This window comes from Neovison vison, chromosome 13 (assembly GCF_020171115.1).
Source record: "Neovison vison isolate M4711 chromosome 13, ASM_NN_V1, whole genome shotgun sequence".
NCBI classification, from domain to species: Eukaryota; Metazoa; Chordata; class Mammalia; order Carnivora; family Mustelidae; genus Neogale; species Neogale vison.
The window spans coordinates 13,850,723-13,868,165 of record NC_058103.1 but is presented as its reverse complement, the minus strand read 5'-3'; the positions used below and the strand labels follow the sequence as shown (position 1 = coordinate 13,868,165).

Here is a 17,443-nt window from a genome sequence, read left to right as displayed (position 1 = left end):
CTTTGCCCACCAGCCCGTGCCAGACAGCTGTGCACCCACCTGTTTGAGAACTACAGCCTTAAGAGTTCTCAGTAATTTGGTCAGTCAGGGAGCAGCTAGCCCGATATTGGAGAGGGTCTGTGGGCATGGGGTGAAGCTTGGCACGGAGGCAAGAGCCAAGGTGAGGAGGGGAGGGCGGGGTTGGTGTGCACGTGGAGGCTGGTGCTAGACCACCTCATTCCAGGGGTCCTAGTTGAGAACCTTTTAGGACCTTTGCTAGGAGCAGTGGAGGATACAGAGGGAGGAAACTACTTTCACAGCTGCACGATCCTGTCTGGGAGGTAGTACCCGTACAGCTGGGCCGTGATGTCGCATCCTTACCCAGTTACTCACTATGTACTTCAGGTGTTGAATGCAGTCGGTGTTCAGAGAAGGCCAAGTGTGGTATGTCTAGAGTGGTTGGGAAGGCTTCATGGAAGAGGTGAGGCCTAAAAAAATCCTGGAAGGATAGGTCATTTAGAAGTAGGACAGGGACACCTGGGTGGCACAGTTTGTTGAAGGTTCCTACTCTTGATTTCTGCTCAGGTCTGCTGTCAGGGTCATGCGATCGAGCTCTGTGCCAAGTCTGCTTGAGTCTGTCTCCCCTTCCCTCTGTGCCTCCACACCCATCCTCGCATGTGTGCCCTGGCTTTCAAATAAATAAATAAATCTTAAAAAAAAAAAAAATAGGACAGAGGAGGGCAGTGTAGGCTAGTGAGTGCTTCTGCTTTTCATTTTTTTTTTTTTTTAAAGATTTTATTTATTTAGTTGACACGGAGATCACAAGTAGGCAGAGAGGCAGGCAGAGAGAGAGGAAGGGAAGCAGGCTCCCTGCTGAGCAGAGAGCCCGATGTGGGGCTCGATCTCAGGACCCTGAGATCATGATCTGAGCTGAAGGCAGAGTTTTAATCCACTGAGCCACCCAGGCTCCCCTTGCTTTTCATTCTTATTTATTATTAATATTCCTATGTATATTCATGTATGTCCTCAGTGTTTTCCCTAAGCTAGACCTCACAAAATACCCCCAAGAGGACAGGACTTACATGTTTTATTTGCCAGACCTTTTTTGTTGGTCTGAGTCAAGGATTGCGACCTGCTCGGCCACGGCTGGCAGATCCTGTGCGTGATGCACGCAGAAGCTGAGTTGGAATGTGCCTGGGTGTCACGCACCCTCACTTTGACACACTCCTGTCATTTGCCATTCCTCCTGTCTTACGCCTGAGCTCACACTCATCATTGAAACCACGTGCCTTTGTCAACACTTGAGTTTGCACCTCGGGGTATTAAGATTTCATTGAGAAAAGGAAAAGGAACTTTAACAGGTTCTCTCCTTAAGTGAAATTCCCTTCAGAGCCTGAGAGCCTAGGTTTAAAACCTAATCTGGGGGAGCCTGGGTGGCTCAATCAGTGAAGCGTCTGCCTTCAGCTCAGGTCATGATCCCAGGGTCCTGGGATCGAGCCCCGATGCGGGCTCCCTGCTTCTCCCTCTCACACTCCCCTTGCTTGTGTTCCCGCTCTCACTGTCTCTCTTTCTGTCAAATAAAATCTTGAAAAAAAAAAAAAACCCAAAACACAAAAACCCCTAGTCTGCTCTTTTCCCAATCTCCTCTTAAATTTTCTTTTGCCTTTTTACTAAAGGAAGTAACATCTTGTCTTTCTGTTATAGGCCACTTTACTTTCTCTTACCCCTGAATAGCCCGTGGCTGCCTCAGAATGGGAGACTGAAACTTGCATGCATATGTTGATATTTAAAGCCTGAAAAGGCCATTTCCCTTTAATTTATGTAATTTTTGCCCACTGCATATGAGTAAGGGCCTGCTGGGAAGAAATCGGCTTGAAGGACACTTTCAGTGTATAAACTAGTGAATGAAAACAGAGGTCTAGAAGTGGAAGCTTTCTTTGAACATAACAAAATTTTCAGTTTGCTTTTGCAAGTACTTTATCTTTCTTCTTGGCATTTATTTTGGCTGTTTGCTGTCTTTTAGGTTACTGTTGTTGATAAAAGACTGCCAAACACTACAATAATTCTTCCTTGTTTTATGGCTGATGACTTTTTTCTTTTTTTTTTTTTTTTTTTTTTAAAGATTTTATTTATTTATTTGAGAGAGAGAGACAGTGAGAGAGAGCATGAGCGAGGAGAAGGTCAGAGAGCGAAGCAGACTCCCCATGGAGCTGGGAGCCTGATGTGGGACTCGATCCCGGGACTCCAGGATCACGCCCTGAGCCGAAGGCAGTCGTCCAACCAACTGAGCCACCCAGGCGTCCCTGATGACTTTTTTCTACATCAAGTTAGTTCTGTGGCCCTAGTAAACCCTCAGAGAGCGCCTGTGGTTAGCACTGGGATAGAAGCCCAGGGAACTCCCAGCTCACCATTCAGCTCTGCCTCCCTTGGACTTAAAGACGAGGCTTCTCCGGTCTCCGATTCTTGGTTCCAGCTTCAAAGGACGAAATGGGCATGAGTCATTATCTGTGGTGGTTTTGCTTGAAAGACTGAGTGTGTGAGGTGTTTATAACCTCTGAGGTAATTAAGAGAGCACAGTAATGTTGCTGGCTTCCCTCTGACCTCCGGGGGAATGGCCTGGTTCTTCCTGAGGTTTCCTGTGGCCAGGATGGGTGCAGGTAGGGCCAAGAAGGTCACGGGTAAGGAGCAGAAGCGTTGGGGTGCCCCCCCCCCAGTGGTGGAGCCTGTAGGAAAGAAGCCAGCGACGAGGGGACCTTAGAAAGGCAATTAGCGGGAGGGGCAGAGCACGGGGCTCTCTGCCAAGCACCTTCATGTGTCGCCTTCCCTCTTGGCAGGCCCTGAGTGACCGCTTCAGCGGTGAGATCCCCGATGACCAGATGGCGCACAGCTCCTTTTTCCCAGATGAATACTTCACCTGCTCCTCCTTGTGCCTCAGCTGTGGGTAAGTGAGGCCTGGCCACCTCGGGCAGAGATGGAGAATTCAGACTTCAGTGTGTGTGCAGATCCCCTAGGGTCTGGCTGAGTTACAGATTCTGAATTACGGATGGGCTGGGGTCTGAGAAGGTGCATTTCCAGCAAGTTCCCAGGTGATGCCGGTGGTCAGGGGACCACACTTTGAGGTTGCAAGGGATTCTGGGATGGGATACATGGCTATGAAGTGTTCTCTGAAGATCCCGACCTGGTTTATATATGAAATCGGCTGGCTTCTGGCTTGGGCCGTGTTTACTACAGAAAACCTTAGGTTGCTTTGTTTTTCTGCGTTTCTCCTACCAAGACTTCGAATTGTAGTCATTCCGCTTGCTTAACTCAACATTTGCCAGCCTGGAGTGTACAAAGCTCTGTGGTAGGTGACAGTCCTGGGTGATTCCTTTCACTGTGAGGGTCAGCCTCTTAGAACACTTTTAGAATTCTCTCCAGGAGCTTTCAAAACTCTGAAGGCCGGGACCTCAGTTTCAAGGATGTTCACTTAACAGAGCTGGGGTCGGGCCCTTGTGTTGGTGCCCTTGAAAGGGTCCTCAGATGATTCTCGTGTGTTGAGGACATGGAGTTAGGGCCGTGCTCCTCAAGCCCTAATCTGTGTGTGCATGACCTTGGGGTTTTGGTGAAATGCAGGTTCTGCATCAGCGGGCCTGGCTGTGATTGTGTATTTTTGACAAACCTGGGGACGCTGGTGCTCAATTCGATTCTCACCGTTGAGCACGTGTCAGAAAACCCTGATGGATATGTTAAAACATGTCATTGGGCTTTGCCCCCCCGTTTCCGATTCAGTGGGTCTGATGTAGGGCCTGCGAGTTTGCGTTTCTGGTATGTTCCCGGGTAATTCTGGTGTTGCTGACTGGGGCCACACTTTGAGGATCGCTGGATTAATTCGAGCTGTGGGCGGTATTAAATCACAATCTGGTGGCTTGTCTAATGGAGCTCAAGGGACGTAAATGCAGTGTGTCGGTGAGAACGCAGCCTCCGGGTCCTCTAGACACTTCCCCACCCTGCAACCCTCTTCCCCATTGAATTGTCTTTACTCCAATCAGGACCACTGCCCCACATTGTCCACATGTATCCTTCTAGAGCCTTGACTGTGAATGGTCTTTCTGCATGGAACCCTATATGCAGGCTGCCTGCTGGGCACTGAACCGCCACCACCTTGGCTCTGGATTTCTTTTTTCTTTTTTTAAAGATTTTATTTATTTATTTGACAGAGAGAGATCACAAGTAGGCAGAGAGGCAAGCAGAGAGAGAGAGAGAGGAGGGAGCAGGCTCCCTGCTGAGCAGGGAGACTGACATGGGGCTCGATCCCAGGACCCTGAGATCATGACCCGAGCCGAAGGCAGAGGCTTAACCCATTGAGCAACCCAGGCGCCCCGGCTCTGGATTTCTAAAAAGGATTTGGCTTTTAGATTCTACGGTCTGGTCTGAGGAGAGCTAAGGATTATGTTGGAGAGAAAAGTGGGATATTAGTTGCCAGTGTGACTTGCTACCTTCCTTTTTTGTTTACCCCACAGCCCAGCACGAGGGGCTTAGGCTTTGTTGGATCATTACTTTCCCATTCTGACAGCCTCACCAGCGTTTCCAGAACTTTCCCTCCTATCATAGCGAAATTCTAAAGTCCTGCTCTCTGTTTTTGCATTGTCAGGATGGCAGAGCGCACTGTTTATTTGGAAGGTTTTCTTGTTCAGCTTAAGCCTCCTCTTAATACACTGCCAAATTTTGGAGGCTGGTTTTGTTTTATATCTTGGCAGCCTGTTCTGGTTAAACTTCCCATTTTGTGCTTTTTTGGATTGGGGGGTTTCCTGAGCGCCATTCAGGTTTTCTCTTGTGAGGGTGGTGCCTTCTGGCTCCTCCATTTCTGCCGTGGGACCACGTGGTTTTTCCCAGGAAGACAGTCCTTGCTGTCTTCTCCTCATACAAGGGTTTCCTTTCTCCTCACACAAGGGTTAACAGTGGCCACGTCTCTGTAGTGCTGCCAGGTCTCGTAGAAGAGAGGCATGTAGATTTCTGAGCCCCACATGGCACCTGCTGTGCTCAGGATTTGGGACCCAGTACTATAACCAAGGTCTGGTGTTGGCCCCGGGTCTGGCTCAGGGTCCCGGTCCCCTGTGTCAGTGTCAGGGATTCCTTTAGCCACCTCACTGTCAGCTTTTGGGCTTCACTCAGGGCTGGATGTAAGAACAGCATGAATCATGGGAAAGAAGGAGTCCCTCACGAAGCCAAGAGCCGCTGCCGATACTCCCACCAGTATGACAACCGCGTTTATACCTGCAAGGTGAGTGCTCGGCTCCGGCAGCTGGCTTGCTGCCCTGCTCTGCTTTTGCCACCCTCTCCCGCTTCCCGAAGTATTTGAAGTTTAGATGGAGTGTGTCTGGGACTTCTCTCCAGCTCTAACCAGAGGAACTCCCATGCCTCCGTTGCTGGGACCCCTTGGTTCATTTGTTAATTTCCCAGCCTATTTTCCCTGTATTCGGTGGAGCCTGTATGCCAGGGGCATGTACACTGACTGTTCGTTCTTCTCCAGAGCAGGAGTGCTCTGCGGGAACCCTGTGTAACGGATTTTTGGTGGCGGGTGTAAATTACAGCTCTGTTTTGAGTCTCAGGATGGGTCCACATTCAATTCATGATCTTTTAGGGCACTGGCTTTTTTAGGGAAATGACCCTTCCTCTAATGTGAACTCAGGGTCTGCAAACCTTGCTATGCTTTGTGGGGAGGGGGCTGGCCAGGGTAATGAAGGGGTCAGGGGGTCTGGTGCACAGAGAAGAAGCTGGCAGAGTGCTCCATGTTTCAGGCCTGCTATGAGAGAGGCAAGGAGGTCAGCGTAGTGCCCAAGACATCCGCTTCCACTGACTCCCCCTGGATGGGTCTCGCAAAATATGCCTGGTCTGGGTGAGTTTCAATGGCGTCGATGTAGCTGAGGGTTGTTGGTGTGTTGGTCTGCCAGGCACCTGGCCGGGTAACATTATCTGTTTACTTTCCTTGTAGGTACGTGATCGAGTGTCCCAACTGTGGCGTGGTCTACCGTAGCCGGCAGTACTGGTTTGGGAACCAGGATCCTGTGGATACAGTGGTCCGGACGGAGATTGTGCACGTGTGGCCTGGAGTAAGAGCTGCTCCATTTTTCTTCTTGTATCATTCAGTTATTCGTGTGTGTGGAGGAGTGGAGCTTGTGTAGAATTCAGGTTAACCTTGAATTTTAAAATATCTTGGTGATTTAGGGAGGCAGGATCTGGAGAGCCTTTTCTTGTTCTAGACTCTTAATTAATTCTTCTTGCCTAAATACTAGAAGCACAACTTTATTTATTTTTAATTAAAAAAATTTTTTATTTTTTAAAGATTGTTTATTTATTTAACAGAGAAATCACAAGTAGTCAGAGAGGCAGGCAAAGGGGGAGGAGGAAGCAGGCCCCCTGCTGAGCAGAGAGCCCTATGCAGGGCTGGATCCCAGGACCCCTGAGATCACAGCCTGAGCTGAAGGCAGAGGCTTAACCCACTGAACCACCCAGGCGCCCCATAGAAGCACAACTTTAAATAAAACTAAAAGTTGACCTATTGTTATACTGCCTTAGCAAATAGGATTTTTTCATATTCTCATTTCCACATGCAGATTTTTCCAGTTTCCACATTGCTTCAGTTTTTTATTATCAAAATGCTACAGTGACATTCTTTATGTGAGAAATCCTCTGTTCCAGAAAATTCTCTTGCCGTATATTTAAGAAGTGGGATTTTGTCAACCCTTACAATTTTTTAATTTGACTCTTGAATTCAAGATACTGGAAAAACAAATCTGTTTGGAGGCACAGTGTGGTGCTCTCATTCTTACTGGTAATTCCAACACACCCCAAACCTTTTCTCTTTGTAGAAAAAAGAGGAGGGATTTTCTTGAAGGGACTTGTCTTATTTGGTGCTGTTCCCCTTGCTGGGTGACTCCTAAAGGTAGCAGTCAGCCCAACAGGCCTACCTGCAGAACCATCTTGGGCTTTTCTGGGGCTACTAATTCCCATAAAACTGAAGAGTTTCGGGCACGTGGGTGGCTCTTCTGCTCAGGTCATGATCCCAGAGTTCCGGGATCGAGTACTGCATTGGGCTCCCAGCGCCACGGGGACTCTCTTTTTCCCTTTTCATGCTTTGTTTTTCTCTCAACTAAAAATTGGATAAATTGAAGAATTCCTTATTGTTTTGTTCTTCTCTCCGGTTTCCAGTCCCACCAAAATGTGCTTCTGTGCTATAGTCTTACTCTGGAGCCCACCCTGCTGGCACAGTGGGCCAGGCCATCCTGTCCCCAGGACTTAATGTGGCCTTGACTAGTGTAATTTTCTCTTTACACTTTTTCTGACTATGTCATTTGATTTTGGGTCTGTTTTCTTTCTTGTGAATGCTGTTATCTCTGTGGTTAGATACGTGTAGTCTAAGAAAGCAGTGATATCCTAGACCCCTTTTAGGCCACATTCCTTGTGGTCCTTGGGATTAGGGGATGCAGGCCCCTCTCCTTCTGCTCGTTCACTCAGTCATTATGTCAACCCAAGTATTGGTTGATTACTATGTGCCCAGAATTGAACCTGATGCTTTAAAAATACAGGGTCGAAAAAGGTAGGTTATTATATTTAGAGAGCTTGGTCTAATAGCAAGTCGAATACATAAATAGGAACTGTCTTTACACATGGAAACAGGATTCCTGACAACGTATAGGTATTAGAGGAACCCAAGAGGGAGGGCTCCTAACCCAGCTTGGGGTGGGGGGTATCTTCCTGAAGGTGCTGCCATTTCACTCGAGTATCTCTTAGATTGTACATCTCATTTATGGACAGGTAAGGCCTGAATTGAAAAGTTGTGCACCAGGTCTTATGGTTGCCTCAAAAGGAATGAGTCAGTAATGTGTGGTTGGGTGTGATTCTGTCTAGAAGCCAGAGGGATTCTTGGTCTGTACCCCTTCTTCTCTGCCAGGGAGTTTGTGGTTCTGAGTTGGCCATTGACGAGCGTACAACTCACCTGAATGAGACCACCTCTCCCCGCCCCTTTACTCCCTTCGCTCAGAGCATGATGGGAGCCTGCATTCTCCTTTCAGACTGATGGATTTCTGAAGGACAACAACAATGCTGCCCAGCGCCTGTTGGATGGGATGAACTTCATGGCCCAGTCGGTGTCTGAGCTTAGCCTTGGGCCCACCAAGGCCGTGACTTCCTGGCTGACCGACCAGATTGCCCCTGCGTACTGGAGGCCCAACTCCCAGATCCTGGTACGGTGCAGCAGGATGCCGCTGCCTCCCTGGCATGGCCTATTCTGCTGGTACCATTTTGCTGTGTCTTAAGCTTGGTCTGTGAGGGAGGCCGGGAGTTCTCTTTCAGTCAGGTTAGCTCCCAGCACGTTAGAAAGGGCGGGGCACGGAGAGGCAGCCAGTGTTCTCTTGCCCATTGATGTCTCTGTGTTACTTTGTGGTTAATCTCTTTTTGGTGGGTTATATAGTTCCCTTGCCTCCGAGGCTAGTTCTTTATTGGTCAGATGTCTGAGGTTGTAGATTCACAGAATCTGGAGGAAAAGGAGCATTTAGAGGGCATGTGTCTTGGTACATGAATCTCTGCAGTACCTACAGCAAGGGAGCCCCCAGCTTGGGCCCACACGCTTTGTGACAGGAAGCTTGCACCTCACCAACTTCCCAAAGGCTCTTTTGAGAAGCCTTGGAAAAAAGTGAATTCTCATTGGTCTTCTGGCTAGACTTAGCGTAGTCTTCTCTGAGAACACTGTGACTTAGCCAGATAGACTTGAGGGGGCTTTCCAGAGACTTCTCGGAAGAAATGGGTCACAGCTGGGCTTCAGTGGGTGTACTCTTCATGAGGGCAGGCCTCAGGTTCTCTCCATGACTGCTGTTGGGGTCCTGCCGTTCTCAGTAGCATTGGCCGGGGTGGGGGTTCCTCCCCCTGGGTCTTGCTGGCTTTCTCAGTCCATAGAAACGAATTAACATCTGCCTTTCTGTTTGTTTTGGGCTTGGAACAGAGCTGCAACAAATGCGCCACATCCTTTAAAGATAACGACACCAAGCATCACTGCCGGGCCTGTGGGGAGGGCTTCTGTGACAGCTGCTCGTCCAAGACGCGGCCAGTGCCCGAGCGGGGCTGGGGCCCTGCACCCGTGCGGGTGTGTGACAACTGCTACGAAGCCAGGAATGTTCAGTTAGGTAACGTGGGGCCCAGGAGCCTGCAGGGGTGGAGGGCACGCTCTCTCCTTGGCCTGGGGTCCTGGGAAGTGGGACTCCCACAAGCCTCACCCTGTTCCTCACCAGTCACTCTAATGAGGGCAGCTGCTACCCTGGTCCTTGGCATCCTCTAAGCTCTTTGTTAACAGAGTCCTAGGGTGTGCGAGTCGTGGGCAGGGGTTTACCCTGTCCTGTCTTAGCAGACATGGCTTAGACTGGGTCTTTTTTCTGGAGAAGGTTCTTGGTCACGCTCCTAGAACCTTTCTGGCTTACCTTGAAAGGAACATTATAAAACAGCTCCAGAGGGTTGAGGTCAAGGACTGACAGAGCTTACTCGGGGTCAGGGTCTGACCTGACTCCAGCCTAGACCCTAGCCGTCATTGTAGGGAAGCAAGCACCGGGTTATCCTGGGAGAAGAATCCAGAAGCACTCTGCTGTCGGCGCCTCAGTATTCCATTTGGGAAATGACTAAGAGGTGACGGCTTTTCCTTTCGCACTGTCTGCAGATGTGACTGAGGCACAGGCTGATGATGAAGGCGGGACGCTGATCGCCCGGAAGGTGGGCGAGGCCGTACAGAGCACTCTGGGAGCCGTGGTGACAGCCATTGACATACCGCTAGGTGGGTGTAGCGTATGTGGGATGAGGGGTTTCGCAGTACCCTGGGCTGCCCCTATGTCAGAGCCTTGCTGACCGGAAATTTATATTTGCTTGCTTTTGCTGGAAACCTTAGCGGTTTCACGTTTAATCCTGGAGGCCATCTGTTACACTATCCATTGCTGCATAAGGAGCTTCCTAAAAATGGAAAGGCTTGACACAGCGCCATTTTATCATGTCTCACAACTGCGAGTCAGGAAGGGCAATTATTCCGGCCTAGGGGGCCTTGCTGGAGTTACCACCTGATACTCCGGTATGGCAGCCTGACCTGTGTCGAGGAGCCAAGCCAACCTCGCTTACATGCTGGGCACCCTTCCGTGTGTTCTCCAGGCCTCTCTACATGGTTTCTCCAGGGGTCGTTGGACCTGTTACATGGGGCTCAGGGCTCTTAAAAGCTAATATCCCAGGAGACAGGAAGTAGAAGCCACCAGTGTCTTGAAGATCTGGGCCTGGAAATGGCACTAATGCTATAGCCTCCTGGAGACACAAAGACGGCATTTGGAGGAGGGGCCGGGAGTGTCAGAATCTGTGGCTCACTGACCCTTACTCACCTCTAGATGTGAAGGGGGAGGGGAGACCCACCAGTGTGTGGAAGGCTTGGGCACTGTTGGCTGGGCCTGGGGTGTTTCTGCCCATTACAAGGGAGCAACCAGAGGCTCCCGGGTGGCTGGTGGTAAAAATCACTTGGATCCGATTTACCATCCTTGTGGCTTAAGGGTGAGCAGATGATGAACTTTGGACTCAAGGGCACAGGAATAGATTTGGCCAGGCTTGAAGCGCAGGTTGCATCTGCTCTCGGGGGTGCCTAATTCCTGGGCTCACCAAGGGTTCACCTGCTGCACGCTCCCTTCTGTTGGGTCCCAGGTCAGTGTGTTAGACTTGTCACGCTATTTCTTGTAATCCCTGTAACTGCTCTTGAACGTGAGCTGTTGAAGAGGAGGAAGCCTGGGCCCAGAGAAGTTAGGTAACCTCTCTCGATCCTGTAGCCACTAATCAGCGTGTACTCAGTGGAACTGTGATTTGCGTGAAGAGATGTCCTGACTCCCAGAGTCTGGGCTGCTTTATCATTATTCTAGTGTTTTTTTTTTTTTTTTTATTTAAGATTTTGTTTATTTGAGAGAGAATGTGAGCACAAGCAGGGGGAGTGGCAGAGGGAGAGGGAGAAGCATATCCTCCGTGGAGCTGGGAGCCCAGGCCCCTGGGATCTCGACCTGAGCCACAGGCAGCTGCTTCACCGACTGAGCCAGCCAGGTGGCCCGACTCCAGTGGTATTTATGCAGCTGGGCTGCGGGATCGCCTGTGAACTCGATAGACACGCAGATCTCAGTGCATAGGCCCCGGCTCCAGATCTCCTGACCTGCATGGCGTGGGGTGCAGGCCAGGTGTATGCACGTTTTAAAAGTTCTGTAGGTGAGGGGTGCCTGAGTGATGCCGTCTCCTTAAGACTTTTCTCCCTCTCCCTTTGCCTCTCTCCCCCTCGCGTGCTCTCGAATCTTCACAAACCAACCAGCCCTTTAGGCAGTCGTTTGTGCAGTAGGACCACGAGCCCATGAAGAGTCTGAGGGCGTCTTCTTGGCCCGAGGAGTGGGGGTTGGGGGCTCAGGGCGCACAGCTCCCTGCGGCGTGCCCATTGGTGTTGTCTCCACCACAGGGCTGGTGAAGGACGCAGCCAGGCCAGCGTACTGGGTGCCTGACCATGAGATCCTGCACTGCCACAGCTGCCGGAAGGAGTTCAGCATCAAGCTTTCCAAGCACCACTGCCGGGCCTGCGGACAGGGCTTCTGTGACGAGTGCTCCCATGACCGCCGGGCTGTCCCTTCTCGAGGCTGGGACCATCCTGTCCGAGTCTGCTTTAACTGCAATAAAAAGCCCGGTGACCTTTAACCCCAGCTCCCTCTCCGCGTCCTTCACAATTCCTTAGGTTCTCAGGGTTAGAAACAGAAGTCTCGTTGAGGTTGGCCCTCCTCTCGGGCACCTGTCACGGCGTGTGTCCTCTGCTCTTCCTGGCGTGAGGGGTGGGGCAGGTGGTGAGCTGGGGTGTGAGCCTGGCAGCCAGAGGTGTGAACCCCTCAGGGCAGGGGAACTGAGCAGCTTCTAGTAAAGGGGAATGAAGCTGAATCCGTGCATTTATTTCAGTTAGAAATAATAAAGATCTAAATATATGTGTAGATACATCTGAAGGGAACGTGGAGCATATTCAGGCTGCTGCTGGCTCCGACGACTTAGCACAGTCTATCCCTAGCACAGGGACAAGGTGGCCTTGGCCGCAGGTCTTCCCCACAGAACAGAGCCAGGCACAGAGCCACTGTGTTGCTAGTCACCTTTTGCTTCTTCTCTGTGAGCCTTTGAAGCCTCTCCTTTCCTTGCCTTTTCCCAGGTACTTCTTGCTTGGAAGGGCCGGAAAGGAACCTCCGGGGGCCCCCTGGGGCAGGGTCCCTATCCTAGGCCTAGGCCGATGTCAGAGACTACCCAACTTAGCGTGCAGGTCACCAGAGTGGGTGGAGGGTGAGGGGTAGGGTCCTTGGCCCCGAGTACTGGGGAGCGCGCAGGAGGAAACCAGCCTTCCCCAGCTGGGTTTCCTATTTCTTGATGCTTCTGTGTCCGCTTGGCTTTCCCGGAGGCCGCCCCCTGCCCCCAAGTAGAGCACCTGCTTCCTTCCTCTCTGCCCTTGCGAGCCCACCATCTGCTTCTGAGTGTTGCACTAGGATTTTTATTGCTTATTTTGAAGTGTCTTAATTCTTTGTTCCCTGATACACGCCCCCTCTGGCCGTCGGAGGGGCAATATGAGAATCTTCCAGGGAAACAGCGCATCGAATGGACTGTTAGTTGTTTCAAGTGCGTATAAATATTTCAACGGATCATTAAGAAAAAATTCTCTCTGGTTCTTGCAAGAGAAGTCAAGTGAACTTGGGTTTCTCACCAAGAGCTGGGACATCCATCTCTCGTGACTGGAAAGACTGTTGTGCTGATCCTGTCATCGGGGCGGATTTTATCTTCAGTGGCCAAACGCGAAGAATTCAATGCGACCTAGGTCTTGGCAGAACTGGGGGCTGGGCTGAGCTTCAGGGAGGGGTGTGGCAGTCAGTCCCGGCATGAGAGTCTGTGCGTCGGGAGCCCTGGCTCTCGTTGGTCCCTCGCAGACCTGCGTCCGTATTGCCTCCTGTGGCCCAGGGACTCAGGCCCTACTCCAGTACTGTGTATTCTCAAATTCGCCATTATAAAGGAATCTTCCTGCTGAATACAGACTGTGCTCTTTCCTTTAACTTCCCCAGTAGACCTTGCCTCTTTCTAGTCAATAGGAAAGTAGCTGGTGGCTTTCAGAGCAGAAGCCAAGCAAGAGGGATGTTTCTGGGGTGGTAATATTTGACCTTTAATACCTCAGTCTGTTAGCCTAACAAGAGCTTGGAAAAAAGCAGCTGTGATGGGGTTTTCATCTCACGATGTTGGGCTGTTTCCCCCGCTCTTAGATTGCCTATTCCAGCTGTTTGCTAACTGGGAACTTGGAGGCTGTTCCTTTAGAGGGTACTAACAGATGCTCATAGAACTTTCTGGTGGTGAGGGCTCCATGCGTGGAGAGGGACCTGGCCATGCTGTGGTCCTGCCCCTGGGCTCGTCATCCGAGCTTTCCCCAGCAGGTGTGGCCACTGGCTGTGGGGCGGGGGAGCCGTGTCAGCCTGGCCCTGAGTAGGGCTGCCTTGTGTCAGACGGCCGCTGCCTGGGGACTTGGTGCTTGGGTGTCACTGGGGTAGCTGTGGTGCCTCAGTCCACGGGGAGTCCTCACAGAAGGGTTAAGTGTTTCTACTGACCTAGAGGAACCATTGGAAAAACTGTTCTCTACTTTTTTATCTGTTGGTTCCCTCTTCATTCCCTTGCTCTGCCTTCTGTTTGACCCCCTTCTCTGTTTGACCGCCCTCCAGGGTCTCCTCCTCCTCGTGGGCACAGACACTCGTCTTCGTCCTTTCCCTACCTCTTTGCTCTGTTTTTCCCCCTGACTTTTCCTGTCCTGCTCCCCTCCCTTTCATCTTTATCAACTGCTCTTCGGGTGAGTGGAGCAGGGGGGTGCATGCGTGGTGGTGGCCTGTGTCAGACCTGGTCGTCTGTCCCATTGTCGTGTGGCAGCACCCCCGAGCAGGAGTCGGCCGGGCCGCGTAGGAATGGTGCGGAACAGTCTTCTGCACGCCCTTCCTTGACCCTACACAGACCAAGAGAGTAAAGGAAGAGAAGAGACCCAGGGTGGAAGTAACAAAGTTCGCTTTTCTTGCCCTACACATCCAATCCCAGCCTCAACTCAAGGGCTAAAAACCAGCTAAACTCAGGATGAGAACAATGGCTTAAGCTATTGAACAGTGATAATACACATTTCCATTTGATGGATCTTCTGAAATTGAACGTATAATCAACCAGTGCCCAGATGAAGAAACAGAATATGATTGCAACCCCAGAAACTGCCCGCCCTGCAGGCCTCCACCCGGAGAGCCCTCTCTCCTGACATCTAATAGTGCAGATTAATTCCCTCCCCAATTAACGGGGTGGCTGCATAAAGGCTTTAATAAGTCGCCTGGCTGGCTCAGAAGAGTGTGCAACTCTTGATCTTGGGGCCATGAGTTTGAGCCCCATGTTGGGCACAGAGATTACTTTAAAAAAAAAAAAAATTGCAGTTTGAAAGACTTACGCGGAGGTGGTGGAGGTCAGTGGTGAAGTGCTCAGGGAGCTAGGACAGAAGGTTTCAGCTGGCTGAGAACCAAGTGGTCTCCTGAGTAATGGGACCCAGAGGGACCCTCCCGTATCTGTTGGATTTCGCTCTGCTGGATTGACTTCCAACACATGGGTGCCAGGTACAGTGCTGGGACCGAATATGTTTGGTATACTCACAGTCACGCTGGAAGGGAGAGAGTGGTGTCCATGTTTTACAGCTGAAGATCCTGGCTCAGAGAAGTTCTGGAAGCCCAGGGCTGCCTGGCCAGTGAGACTCGAAGCTGGGGTTTGACTCCAGCTGAGCCTGAAAGCCGCACTGTCCCCTGCCCAGACAGTGCAAGGTAGCACTTCTCATAAATTTCTGTGGGTTGTGAATTCTGCATTTCCAGATATGGCACTGACCTTACCCTAAGAGAAAAAGGTACCTGCTCTGTTACATCAGGAGGGCTTAGCTTTTATACCTGCTCCTCCTTGTAGAGTACTACTTCCCTTTCATTAAAACGTCACAAACAGAACTGCTTACAGATGAAGCAAGCTGATTTCCCCTGTACCACTGGAGCTCACCTTCTGGTTGTTAAAAAACGGTAATGTTTTCCACCATGTTTGCATTTTCAGTTTCAGAACTGCCATCACGGGGGGAGAAGACTGAACCCATATGGCCGCCTGTTAAATTACACCTAGTGCAACTTTTCCTTTTTTTATACCTGGGAAACTCAGACTTAGGAGCACTGAAGCACAGATGGTGTGGGGGTACATGGGGTTCGAGAAGCTGCAGTTTAGGGATCTGCTCATATGACCAACGTCATCTTTGAAGCTGCCATTTATAGACCACGAGCATATCTTTCTGGGTCTGGTGGACTTTAATGGAGCCCACCAGTCTGTAATGCCAGTCCTGGGGGACTTCATGCACTGCTGTGGGTTCAGCCGCCCGATCTTACCCTTAACTCCAGCCTGAATCGCGCTTAAGTCTCTGGCTCCTCCGTCCCTGGACATCCTGCTTCCATTTCCAAGACGCCCTGTCACCTGGGTTCAGGCAGCCCCGCACTCTTGGCAGTGTTTATATCTGGGTGCCTTTGCTCATATTACAGGCTCTGCAGAGAAAGTCCTTTTTGCTATAGCTGCTTTTAATTCAAGTGAAGCCAAGAGTGCAAGTGGGTGGGTGGCAGGAACAAGCCGGGAGGTGGAGGCAAAGACAGGCCAGCCAGTCCGGAGGTCACTTGTAGAACACAGAGTTGGCTAGTGTCAAGAGGACAGAAGGGAGAATTAACGTCGAACCGAACCCAAGTTATTTCAGAGTGAAATAAGTCCCATTCTGTCAAGCACAAAAGGCCTACCATCTCAGAGTTGAACAGGAGAGTCTGCTGGCTTTTCCACTTACTAGCCGACCTGGGCCAGTCCCGTCCCTTTTTTCTTCTTCAGTATATTGGAGTGACCATCACATACTTCACAGGGTAGTAAGAATGAAAAGGCAATGATGCTGGCAAAGCTAAGCTTTCGGGAGTGTTCTGAGACTTAATAGTGGGACTTTGAGAGATGGTAAGGAGGGGAGTCTGGCTTGCTTTGAGGCCCGGGTGAGGAAGGCTCTTGAAACATTTGTGTCCTGAGACTAGGCAGGAGGAGGAAATGGCCCCAAAGGGGCAAGGCACAGATGATCCAATCTCAAGAGCCCACACATGTTATCCTGATGCACAATCCACTGAACACAGGGACCCAGGAAGATCTCTGTCTTGGCAGTGGCCATGCGATGGGCAGCCTCGAGAGACAGACAAGAATGGGCCCGGATGCATTAGCGGATACAGAAGGAAGGAGAGATGGAATTTGGCCTGCAGGTGTTTTCAGAGACGGTTGTGGGAAATTTTGACCAGGACAGATCTAGAGCTCACAGATAAGTGGGGTTAACTTGGTGGGACGACACTTCCGGAGGCCCCTGTAGGTCAGGCTGGCTGATTTCTAAGGTGGTTACGCAGCGCGATGGTGTGAAGCGGGTGTTTATCTTGTGGGCATCTGTGATAACCAGTGATAACCAGTGCTGCTGTCCTCTCAGCCGTTTACAAGGCTACAAGCCAGCAAACACCAGGCCACTTAGGGAGGACTTCGTCATAGGTCAGCGCTGCTTCCCATCGCCTGCTGATTCGCATTTTGTGGTCACCTGTGAACAGGGCGAAATGCCCTAACAGATGGGCAGGTGAAAAAGGCTTCACCCAGACTGTGTAACATACTCATCTTTGGGACACTGTGTTAAAAAGCAAACTTAGCTTCTAAGTTTGACTTTTCTTACAACCTAGACCAGATGTTAGAAGTGACTGCTAAGCAGAGATCAAGAATTTTGCTGTTTAGAGGTTTTAAAGAACCACTCTCTTTTTAAAAAGCCTAGGGGAAATTGTATCTGCCTAACAAGGAGCTTGGGTGAGGACAGAGGTGTTGAGGTTAGAGGGTGTGTGGGGACAGGGCCATCACAGCAGAACTCACCACTATTCTCCTGAGTAGTCCTTTTGCCTCCACTGTTTGGGGAGGGATCAGAATTGCACGAGGAAGCCACCCATGGGCGCTTAGCTTCATAGAAACAATACAGAACCGTGAGGGAAACTGCATTAGGTGGTCAAGACTGGCAATTTAAAATTGCACATTCTGTAATGAACTTGTACATCGTGATCACCTAGAACGTGTGGAGACAAAAGTGAGTGGATATTAGGTTCATGGATCAGCAGTTCTGCTTGTGTCTTGAGCAGGTGCATGCCACCAGAACTGATCCAAAAGACCATGCAGTGACAGTGGTCCCCTTGCCCCTTTGAGTATATGGGCATTTCCTGAGACTTCTGCACAGGCCAGGATGCTGGGGCTGCAGAGATAACAGGAGCTGAATCCGAAGGACTAAACGCCTACAGATCCTGGTTAAGCAAGCTTCTTAGCATCACTGAGGACCAGAAAGTGCACTTAA

The 17,443-nt window shown here is 50.6% G+C and overlaps 1 protein-coding gene across 1 annotated transcript in view; it reads left to right on the top strand.

The window, feature by feature from the left end:
• ZFYVE1 (zinc finger FYVE-type containing 1) overlaps positions 1 to 13,049 on the top strand; it is a 59,463-nt gene extending 46,414 nt beyond the window's left edge. The window contains exons 5-12 of the mRNA XM_044231625.1: positions 2,814 to 2,920; positions 5,131 to 5,239; positions 5,757 to 5,854; positions 5,951 to 6,068; positions 8,031 to 8,201; positions 8,957 to 9,137; positions 9,662 to 9,775; positions 11,462 to 13,049. Coding sequence (XP_044087560.1) covers positions 2,814 to 2,920; positions 5,131 to 5,239; positions 5,757 to 5,854; positions 5,951 to 6,068; positions 8,031 to 8,201; positions 8,957 to 9,137; positions 9,662 to 9,775; positions 11,462 to 11,694 — 1,131 coding nt within the window. The 3' untranslated portion in view covers positions 11,695 to 13,049. The remainder of the gene's footprint in view (positions 1 to 2,813; positions 2,921 to 5,130; positions 5,240 to 5,756; positions 5,855 to 5,950; positions 6,069 to 8,030; positions 8,202 to 8,956; positions 9,138 to 9,661; positions 9,776 to 11,461) is intronic.
• Positions 13,050 to 17,443: the final 4,394 nt, after the last annotated feature.